We start from the raw sequence: 10,334 nt of genomic DNA, 5'->3' as shown, positions 1-10,334 counted from the left end.
GAAAAGTCACAGCACAGGATCCAATATCCAGTTCCAAGTGCCACAGGCCCCAAAAAAATTAACCCCTAGCTGAACTCCTTCCTCACCCTGGAGTCATCTGTACCAAGCTTCACGTCACTCCTGCTGGGGATTCAGAGTCTCTCTGAGGTAAGAAGGACATGAAGGAAAGCACAACAGCTCTGATGGTTTATTGAGGAGCACAAAAGCTGCTTCCAACATGGATGAGGAGTTTCAGACCAACAAAAGTGACTCACTTAGTGCTCAGGTGGGATCTGCACTGAGGGTCACTAGCTCAGGGTTCTGAGCTCAGCCACAAAGACACTCAGAAAAGCCAAAGGAAGAAGGATGTGGATGCTCCCAAACCTGAGATTTAACCAGCAGTAAAGCAGGACTCTAATTCCAGCCTAAATTCCAGTAAACTCCCAGCAACAACATATGCAACATCAGCTTTCAAAAGACACAGGACAAATTAAGGATTTGTGGCTGCTGCTGTTAATACTTACCCAACTTCCATCCAAAGATTTCACCCACAGGATAATGCCTCCCTAAATATATTCCAGGGCTTTCAGCCCCTCCACCAGCCCCTGCAGGCAGCAGCAGGGAGCAGATGCTGCTCACAGCTCGAGGCAGCACAGCCACAGGGAGCAAAGCTACAGAGCTCCACGTACTCCTATGGAAGGGGGCACAGCCACAGGGAGCAAAGCTACAGATCTCCACACATTCCTATGGAAGGGAGTTGGAATGAGACACCTTTAAGGTCTCTTCCAACCCAAACCATCCTGGGATTCCATGATGATGCAAAGGGAAGATGGCTCTGCCTCTCCCTCAGCAGTTTACCTGCCTGGGACCCATGTTAATGTGATGAGAAGTAGGAAAACCATGTGCAAGAGAATAAAAACAAATACCACCACAACAAAGCAACCCTGCCAAGCAGAGTTTTCCCAACATCCACAGCCCCACCTCAGGGCAGCTGACAGAAGCAGCATTCCTAAGAAGAATACAGCTCCAGACAGCGTGGCCAACCCACTCTGCTGCCTGAACAGGCAGGGGAGAGACACCCTACAAGCAGTTTCCCTCCTCCCACCACAATCCATTACTGCCAAGAAAACCTAGAGATGCAGGAACAATTCCCATGCTGATGTCAGATTTCCAAGTCCAGCTGGAGATTGCCTTGGTGCAATACTAGTGTGTTATCAGTTTAAACTGCCAGAGGGCAGGGATAGATGGGATACTGGGAAGGAATTCCTCCCTGTGAGGTGCTGAGGCTCTGGCACAGGTTGCCCAGAGCAGCTGTGGCTGCTCCATCCCTGGGAGTGTTCCAGGCCAGGTTGGATGGGGTTGGAGCATCCTGGGCTAGTGGGAGGTGTCCCTGTCCATGGAATTGGGAGTGGGACTGGATCATATTTAAGGTCTTCTCTACCACCATCCGTTGTGTGCAGCCTCAGCAAACCAACATAGCTCAGCACACCCAAGAGAGATGTGACCAACAACACTTTCCACCTGCTCATGATGGTCAGGAACAGCTCAGGTGAGCAGCAGTGGACATGTTCTCTAGGGAAAAGATGCCCAGACTTACCTGAGGGCCCTGTGTCTGCATTGGCTGCTCCTCCAGCTGGGGCTGCACTGTGCCCATGGCTGCTTGGCTCAGCGTGCCCACGCGGCTCGGCTGCCCACGCAGCGTCACCGTGATGGTCGTCGGGGCCTTCAAGCCTGGAGAACACACAAGCAAGATATCCCTGAGACATGGGGAGTGCACAGACCAGAGTCACCACCTTGGGGTGCACCAGAAACTTCTTCCCATCAGAAGCCACCTGCTCAGAAACCACCAGCACATGTGGCTGTCCTTAGGAGCTCTGGAAACAATAGTCTAGGAGGGATAGGATGCTCCAGGCACCTGCATCACCTTCCTGCTGTTGGAGAATAGCTAACAGAGCAAGGACATACTTCCATGGAGGTGCTGTGTCAGCAAGGAGCCCCCTACTAGGCAAACAGGAGCAAGAGTTGAGCAAAGGCTTATGGGAGCTTTGAGCATAAAACTAAGAAGTAGGCCTCAGGCATTTAGCTTCTCAGCCTTAGAAGTTATTTTTGCAGCATAATGTTGCAGCCAAAGGACAAGCTATCTGGGAAAGCTCAGCAATGTTGCAAACCCAAGGATGAACTATCCCGGGAAAACAAAGAAGACTTCTTCAGAAAACAAAGAAGGATTCTCCAGAGAACAAAGAAGACTTCTTCACAGCTGCAGCTGCAAGCAGACATAGTATATAAATGTAACCTGTAGAGCTTAGGTAATGCTAAAGTGAATAATAAGTATAGTTGTCCTGCAAGCTAAGAAAGTATACAAATGTAACTTTTAGGGTTTAGGTAATGGTACAGAGAACAATAAGCATAGTTATTCATGCACTGTATAAAAGGAGGACTGAGCTAATAATAAAGGTTGAAGCCTTTTGCAGAACCTCATATTGAGTGTTTTGTGTCTTCCCTGCTCGTAAGCTCTCCACATCCTGCTCTCCTTCTCCCTCACCTGCTGCTTGGTTGGAGATCTGAGCCAGTCCAGGGAGACTGCTGGCCAGCTTTGCCAGCCCCCCATTAGTCAGCAGCTGGTGGATGGCCGTGGGTTTCCCAGTGGCTGAAGCTCCCAGGGACAGGGAGGTGGCAACTGGGATGGTGCGGACGATAGTGCCGGTGTCCGTGGTGATGGCACTCAGGTTCTGGAGGGGTGTGGGAGTCTTCACAGCTGAGCTCTGCAAGGAGAAGCAGAAGCACTGAGTACCTGGAAGGAAAGGGGATGCTGGGATGGCACAGCCTCTCCCTCTCATTAAAGCCAGAGATCAGAGTTTCCACACTTCCTCCTTGGCCACAGGCAGGTCTGAATTCCAGTAAACTTGCCCCTTCCAGTGTGCACATCCTCATTTCAACCTGAAACCATGACTGGGAGGAACTGACTCCACTTCTAATGAAGCTACTCATGAGGTCACCTCAAACTGAAGGGATGAAGAGTACTGCCTGAGAGGTCACAGATGTGTGTTTTCCCAAAAAAACAAGGAGAAAGATTGTTAATCCCTCTAAATCCAACTTGGCACTTTCTAGGTGGCTGTCCAAAAACACCTTCCCACAGTGCTGCTTCCTAGACCTCCTGCCACTCAAGGGAACACTGAGCCCCATCTCTCATCCCTTCTGCTCCAGGAGCAAACAGGGCTTTATCCAGCTTCCTTCTGACTCCTACCACTTCCTCCCCCACACAGGTTCCCTCCCAAGGAGGATCTCTGGTGGCTCCATACCTGGGCAGGTGTCCCAGCAGCAGCCACACTGGCAGGAAGGGTCGATGCCTTGGTCCCAATGTCCTGCAGGCTGAAGCTCAGCCCTTGCAGCAGGCTGCTGGCAGATGCTGCTCCTAAAAAAAGAACCAGGAAAGAATAAAATCAAGCTTAGAGAATTCACCAGCATGAGATTCCAGGTTTGTCCCATGGCTGGAAAGCAATGAGCAGCATCCTGAGGTGGGTGGGGATCCTCCCAGCTGCTCTCCACACACATTGCAGCATGTTTCACAACCATGGAATAACCTGAGCTGGAAAGGAATCAGGAGGATCATCCAGTTCAAATCCTGGTGCTGCACAAGACACCCCAAAATCCCACCCTGTGCCTGACAGCATTGGCCAAACACTCCTGGAGTTCTGTCAGGCTTGGGGCTGAGCCCACTGCCCTGGGAGCTGTTCAGTGCCCAAACACCTCTGGGAGAAGAACCTTGTCCAGATATCCAACCTAACCCTGTTCCAGTGCCCAACAAACCTCTGAGGGAAGAACTCTTCCCTCATATCCAACCTAAATGCCCCTGACACAGCTTCACCTCCCTGCTGCAGCTACAGACAAGGTTACCTGTGAAACCCAGGAGGCAAGAAGAGGTTGGGTTTGGTGTCTCAAGGCATCATGACACATCAGTGACACCATCACCAGGTGCATCCCACTGCCATCAGCAAAGCACCACCAATCCTGCCTCAGCCAGACCCACAAAGCCACCAGGGAATGCAAGAAAGAGGCTCCACCAAATGATTTTGAACCTGGTTTACCTTTTACCTTCACAAGAGAGACATGGGGAGGCAGGTACCTTGGAGGGTACTGGCTGGCTGGGCCTGCAGGCAGTGGGTGCTGCTGCCCACCAGTCTGCTCTGCAGGGCATGGAAGGCACTGGGTGTGGTGCTGCTGGGGATCACAGCTGCAGTGGGGCTCAGTGAGGCTTCTGCTGCTGAACTCAGCCTGAAAGGAGAGCAGAAAGGCTCCAGTTAGTGAGAAACTACACAGGGCACTGTGAGAGGCCTTCGCCAGTGAGTTGTCACCGGTGTAACCAACCCAGCAGGACTCCTGGAAGGTGCTGAGCTACAAAAACACAAAGGAAAAGGCCTTTAAAACCAGTAAACCCAAGTGATGTTTCCGTGTGTCCACTGCAGCAGCTACAGCAAAATCTGTGTGTTCCCACACTGGAAGTGAGGTGGTTATGTGTGGTGCTGCAAGGGCTGTCACCCAACTCAACAGCCATCAACCTTGCAGTGACTCTTCTCCTGTCAAAAACCTACTGTCTGTTTAACACAGCTCTTCTTCCTCTCCTCTCCCACATCACAGAATCCTGGAATGGTTTGGGTGGGAAGGGACCTTAGAGACCATCCAGTCCCACCTCCTGCCATGGGCAGGGACACCTTCCACTAACCCAGGTTGCTCCAAACCCTGTCCAACCTGGTCTGGAACACTCCCAGGGATGGAGCAGCCACAGTTTCTCTGGACAACAACATCAGTCAGAGTTCTCCAAAGATCAGTTCCCCAAAGCTTGGTTTGAATTAGAAGGGAAAACAGAGGTGCCAACAAGAGATTCATCCCCCAAGAGAAACCCCTACAGCCAGTCAATCACCTTCATGAGCCACTTTGAGGTTTCTTTCTTTGGGAAAAAAGTATTTGCCTGTCAGAGGGAATGAAGGGAAGGATTAATGACAACACCAAATTTCTGCCACATTCAGAAGACACAGAGAAGCAAACTGCAATTTGGGAAACTACATAAAATACACCCCAACAGCCAAAATACCTCCTCCTTATGCCCATTTCTGCCATCCCCAGGCTCCACTCTTGCTCGCCAAGGAGTTTTCAGGAGCCCATGAGCCTCCCACACATCAGAAAACTCCTGAAGCAAGACACCAGGAAGCTCCACGTGCAGGAATCACCCCATTGTGGCATTTCCTGCCACAGAAATACCCTCAGTTTGCAAACCCCCAGTCCCACTCACTTGGGGGTGGTAAGCAGCCCCGACAGCTCCTTGGCGCCCGCCACGGATTGCCCCACGGCCACGGGCACAGGCTTCCCAGCGACCACTGCAAGAGAAAAAAGGACAAATCCTCACTCTCTCTCCCCCACGAGGCCTTAGGGAATTCTTTAGGGATTCCCCTCTCTCACACAAGTACCCACAGACAGGGCGCTGCAGGCTCATCCTGCTCCCAAAGCATCTTCTCCAGGAAACACGGTCACCACGCTACGGGAGAGCGGAGCAAAGTCCAGTTAAACCCAGAACGCTGCGGCGTGGGAGGGATACAACAGCCAACACTGAAGGAATCAGCTTCCAAAATCTGTAAGGAATCTCAGCCCCTCAGCACCAAACCAGCAGCACATCTCTCTCCTAAGGTTCTCTCCACTACAATCCCCTCCTAGCCCATCACGGCTGAAGCGCCGCGAGGGATTGCTGGGATCAGGTTAGTGCCAGTGCTGGATTTTGGGAGCATTCCTTAGTTCAAGACATTTTTACAAAATACACAGGGATGAGACGAGTCAGGACACGAGTTTATTGCAGCGTTTTGGGATACAACAGTGTTTGTCTTGTGCAATTCCTCCTGCTCGCACCCGGTAGGAGGGAATTCTTGTTTTGGATCGTGTTTACTTCTGCAATTCATTTCCTTTCTGTGAAAAGAAGTAAAGTTGGGAAAATTAAAAAAGAAAAAGAAAAAGATTCCAGAACCCAGAGATTTTCAAAGCTGTCTCAAGAGAGAATTGTAACCTTTGACAAGGATGTGCATTATTCACTGCCACAGCTCCAAACAGAGCTGGGAAGTTAACAGAGGAGTTTTGGGAGGAGCAGAATTAACTGTCAGCTTTGAAACCCTCTGATTTCTGAGGGGAATGGAAACATTGACCCTCCAGTTCTGTGCTGCAGCAGCCAACACTGGTAACCAGCAAAGCTCTACGTGTCTGGGCTCTGGCAAGAGGGAGACACACACTCCAGCCTGGCCAGGAGCAAGGCAACATCCTTCAGGGACATGGGGAACAGCAGCCAAAGCTTTGAGCCTCTCTTGCAAAGGCTCCAAGGGAAGAAGATGGAGCACATCACCTCTTCTTGGACACGCACGTTACGATGAGTTTTCCCGGAGGCAGCGGCAGGAGAGAGCTGGAATTTGTTTACGTGTGTATCAAACGTGTGCTGTGCCTGAGGGGCATCAGCAGAGTGAGGAACTCCACAGGAGCAGGAGGTCTCAACACACAGAGATCTTCCAGAGGGAGGAACATCGCGGAGCGTGTTCCAGGCGAGAGCAGCAGGAGAACCGGAGACGAGCGCGACCTACGTGGAGCAAGGGGTCCTCCAGGACCAGCATCCTGCTCCCAGGCCTCAGAGGCAGGTGGAAGGCCAGAAGAAGGTGGAAGGCCAGAGGAAGGTGCATAATTCACCTCAAGGCTGCGGCCAAGCTCTTTGCTGGAGCTATGGAGAACAGGCCCCTGTGTGCCACACTTCCCCAGCTACCCCCGAGCCACTCACACCTCGAGCCTCTCCCTGTTTCCTGCAGCTAACTCCTCCAAAAGTAGCACTGCCAGCTAATCAAACCAGAGCTCCCTCCCCTCCCCACGTGTGCCCCAGGGCAGCAGGGCCCCGTGCTCTGTGGTGAAGCAGCAGCTGAGCAGTCACGACTCACTTTCTGCCTGGGTGGTGAGCGGTGCTCCGGTCCCCACGCCAGCAGCATCTCCGTGGGAGACAATGGTCACCTTGATTTTGGCTCGTTTGGAGGATTTGGTGCACTGGGTCGGGCTGGGGGTCTGATGCCTCTTCAGCTGCACACGGACATCATCTTTCTCAGCCCCTTCCGAGTGCTCCGAGGAGACTGGAACTGGGGGACACAGAAGGAGCTCTTTGAACGCGCACGGCCGAGCCCTGGAGGTCAGCACTGCTCCACTGTGCAGAGAAGGGACACATGCCCATGCACACTTCCACAGCTCCCTCCATGCCAGCCTTGCCCATCTCCCATGCACCAGGAACCCACACTGCTCCTTTCCACCTGCACTGTCTGCCCTACGCTGAGGACTTCGCTTGATCTCCTCACAGCCTAAGGCAGGATGGGATGGAAATCTGTCCTGCCTCTACAGCAAGGAAAAATGGATGTCTCCAGTGCTATCACATCTCCACATAAACCCTTTTCACTTCACTTTCATCAGGCCCCTCCAATATCCCTAATTTCCAGGAGAGGGGAGGAGGGTGAGGACTTGCAGAGCCGGTGTAGACGTGCAGGATTAGAGCTCAGCCCACCTGATCCTCCTTCACAGCAAAGCTCTCTGCTCACCTGCTGCTCAGTACAGCCTTTCCAGGGCTCCTATCCAGCCCTCCCTGAGCTGGGCAGATTTCTGAGAGTCACCAAGCAAAGCAGTTGTGAGCAAAAAGGTGCTGCAGCAAAGCCAAGCCCAAAAAACTCCACACTGGAGAGATAAACCACGAGCCGAGATTTCCTTCCACACCAATGTCCTTGATCCAACAGATCCACTTCATCCTGCCCAGAGCAGAAGCTTCCCAAGGCCAGGGTGATCCAAAGCAGCACAGAGGACCCACAAGTGCCACTGGGATGGCCATGGGCTGCCAGATCCTGCCCATCCACTGCTGGTGTAGGATTGTCCAGCCCCAGCCTGACACGCTGAGAATTCCCTCATTACTGACAGACCTGGGCATCCAAGCCCAATTGCCAAGATGTACATCCCTTCTTATTTATAAACATCCAGATACAGCCACATAAAATCAACACAGATGTGTGTGTGTGCATACACTCTCTGTGCCACCAACACACCTCAGAACTGTGGGACTGCAGCCAAATCCCTACGTTTCAGGTGACTCCAAACATTTTGAGGCTGCTCTGGTCCCCAAGACAAGTGCCAAGCTCGCTGTCCTGCTCTCCATAGCCAGACTTGTGCCACACTCCCATGCCTCCCCCAACCTGCACACATGCACAGTCCAAAGCAGCACCTGGAGAGCCCCCAGAGGTGTGCACAGGCTGCAGGCACCACAGCCCCCACCCCAAGGGCCACCAGCCAAGCAGGACAGTGAGCTGGCACATGCACAGGTGCCAGGTGTCCCTCAAAGTATCGGCAAGCAGTGACCCAACGTCCCTTGGTGTCCCCATTCCTTGAGGGGAACCATGAGGGGCTGGCTGAGGGTTCTGAGGAAGCATCCCACTCCCAGAGATCTTAACAGGCTTCTGAGGTGATCAACAGGCAGCCCAGGCTCTCCACATCTCCCCACCAGCAGGGAAACAGCTGCTGGGAATCCTCTTGCAGGGCTCCAAATGTGCTCCTACCCTCACTGCACAGCACAGAGCAAGGCTCAAGGGACAAAGAAACCTTCAAACAAGGCTCAAGAGGAAAATAAACCTTGAAACCCACCAGTGTGGGATAGGACCTGGCTCAGGGGTTGTTAGCACCATCGAGGGGGTGAAGGCAGCAGCACTGGGGGTGTTGCAGAAACAGTTCTCACCCACAGCAACCCCCTCAGCACTACAGGGTCAGCCCAGCAGAGAACAGAGTCCAACAGCTCATGTGACAGCACCACCCCAAAGCCTTGGATTGCAACTTTTCTCCCTCTCCTAACCCCAGATCCACAGTGTCACTGTCATTCAAGATGGCAAAAGACATCTTTGGATACCATAGGTCTCACCCCTCGACCCAAACCCTCAGAGCATGGCACAGTCACCTCTCTGTGTGCTCAAGAGACCACAGGACTACAGCCTGCTCACCTCCACGAGTCTCCTGGTCCAGACAGCATCCCTCTGCCTGTTCCATCACAGCTTCCCACAGCCACCCCTCTCCCTGACCTCTCTGCTCTGCCCCTTCCAAGTCACTTGCTTCTCTCCCGCGTGTTTGGGACGCTCCACCAACACACACAGTCTCTGTCCACATCCCCTTCTCACCCCCAGCACAGGAAAGGGTTAAACTCATGTCCACACAAAGCTTTAGTCCATCACAGCAAAACAGTCTGCCAGGCTATGAGGCTCCACAAGCTTCCCTTAGCCTCTGGGAATGGGGAAGAGCTCAGGAAAAGTCCAAGCTCTCAGGGAGCAAGTGGTTGCCTTGGCTTTAGCTTCAGTATCAGTAGTGAGGAAGCAAAAAGCAGGGGGACAAGGGGACACGTTGGGCCACATCCCCAAACCAATGCAAGGGAAGAGGAAGACGATGGAAGAAGGCAGCAGAGACAGAGAGAAGGAGGGAGACAGAGAGAGAGAGAGAGAGAGAGAGAGAGGGAAGTGAGGAGATACTCACCAAAGAGACATGAAGAGGTGCCAGGAGGAAGAGCTTTCCTCACCAGCATGTTTTGTTTCAGAAAAGCAGCAAACTGAGCTGAAATGAATCAGAGAGAATTACAGTATCACAGCCTGGCTCGGGGTGGGGGCAGGACAGGGAGCTCTGGGGACACCACTGCGACCCACAGACAGAGACCTTGGAGCAGGCAGAGTGCTCCAGACACAACTCATCCAGCCACGGGGCACAACGGAGACACAGCCACCTCCTCTCATCCAACACTGCAAGGGGCATCATCCCACCATGCACCGACAGCTCGTCCCAGCAGAGACCTCTCCAGTCACTGGGAAATGGTCTGGAGCCCCAGGAATAAGAGCTGGGACAGTGTGGCTGAGCTTGGCTGAGTTGCACCAGGAAGCTGAGAGCAGTGGGAGACGTGAGCCAGCAAATCCCTGAGCAGCTCCAGACAGGAACCACATGGCAGCAGCACTCCTGACAAAACCAGGTGTGGCCACCACACAGCCAAACACTCAAAAAGACCCCAAAAAAAACCTCCTCCTGCCTCCTGTGTGCTACCTGGAAACTGCTTCCCTCGGCTACAGCAAAGGAATACAATCCTTTAGTCCGTGGTCTGAGAAATTAAGGGAGGTCCAAGCTTCAGCTTCCCCCTGGAGCCTCTTCCTGAGTCAGAGAGAGGCTGTGGAGGGTCACTGCTGCAGGAGACAACAAGGAGCCTGTTCAGGTCTGCCTTGAGCAAAGGAATAAGGAGAGAAGGGAGGATGGAGAACTATTCCCCAGGTGCTGCTGGTATTTGCCAG

The 10,334-nt window shown here is 52.9% G+C and overlaps 1 protein-coding gene across 1 annotated transcript in view; it reads right to left on the bottom strand.

Moving 5' to 3' along the window:
• Nucleotides 1–1,576: 1,576 nt before the first annotated feature.
• KANSL3 (KAT8 regulatory NSL complex subunit 3) overlaps nucleotides 1,577–10,334 on the bottom strand; it is a gene marked incomplete at both ends in the record, with an annotated part of 15,609 nt that continues 6,851 nt past the window's right edge. The window contains 7 exons of the mRNA XM_009079276.1: nucleotides 1,577–1,710; nucleotides 2,522–2,741; nucleotides 3,279–3,391; nucleotides 4,103–4,251; nucleotides 5,267–5,351; nucleotides 6,936–7,127; nucleotides 9,538–9,615. Of these exons, the coding sequence (XP_009077524.1) occupies nucleotides 1,577–1,710; nucleotides 2,522–2,741; nucleotides 3,279–3,391; nucleotides 4,103–4,251; nucleotides 5,267–5,351; nucleotides 6,936–7,127; nucleotides 9,538–9,615 (971 nt within the window). The remainder of the gene's footprint in view (nucleotides 1,711–2,521; nucleotides 2,742–3,278; nucleotides 3,392–4,102; nucleotides 4,252–5,266; nucleotides 5,352–6,935; nucleotides 7,128–9,537; nucleotides 9,616–10,334) is intronic.

Source organism: Acanthisitta chloris, unplaced genomic scaffold (assembly GCF_000695815.1).
Source record: "Acanthisitta chloris isolate BGI_N310 unplaced genomic scaffold, ASM69581v1 scaffold9947, whole genome shotgun sequence".
In the NCBI taxonomy this organism is placed as follows: domain Eukaryota; kingdom Metazoa; phylum Chordata; class Aves; order Passeriformes; family Acanthisittidae; genus Acanthisitta; species Acanthisitta chloris.
The sequence above is the reverse complement of the archived record's forward strand: the minus strand, read 5'-3'. Positions and strand labels throughout refer to the sequence as shown.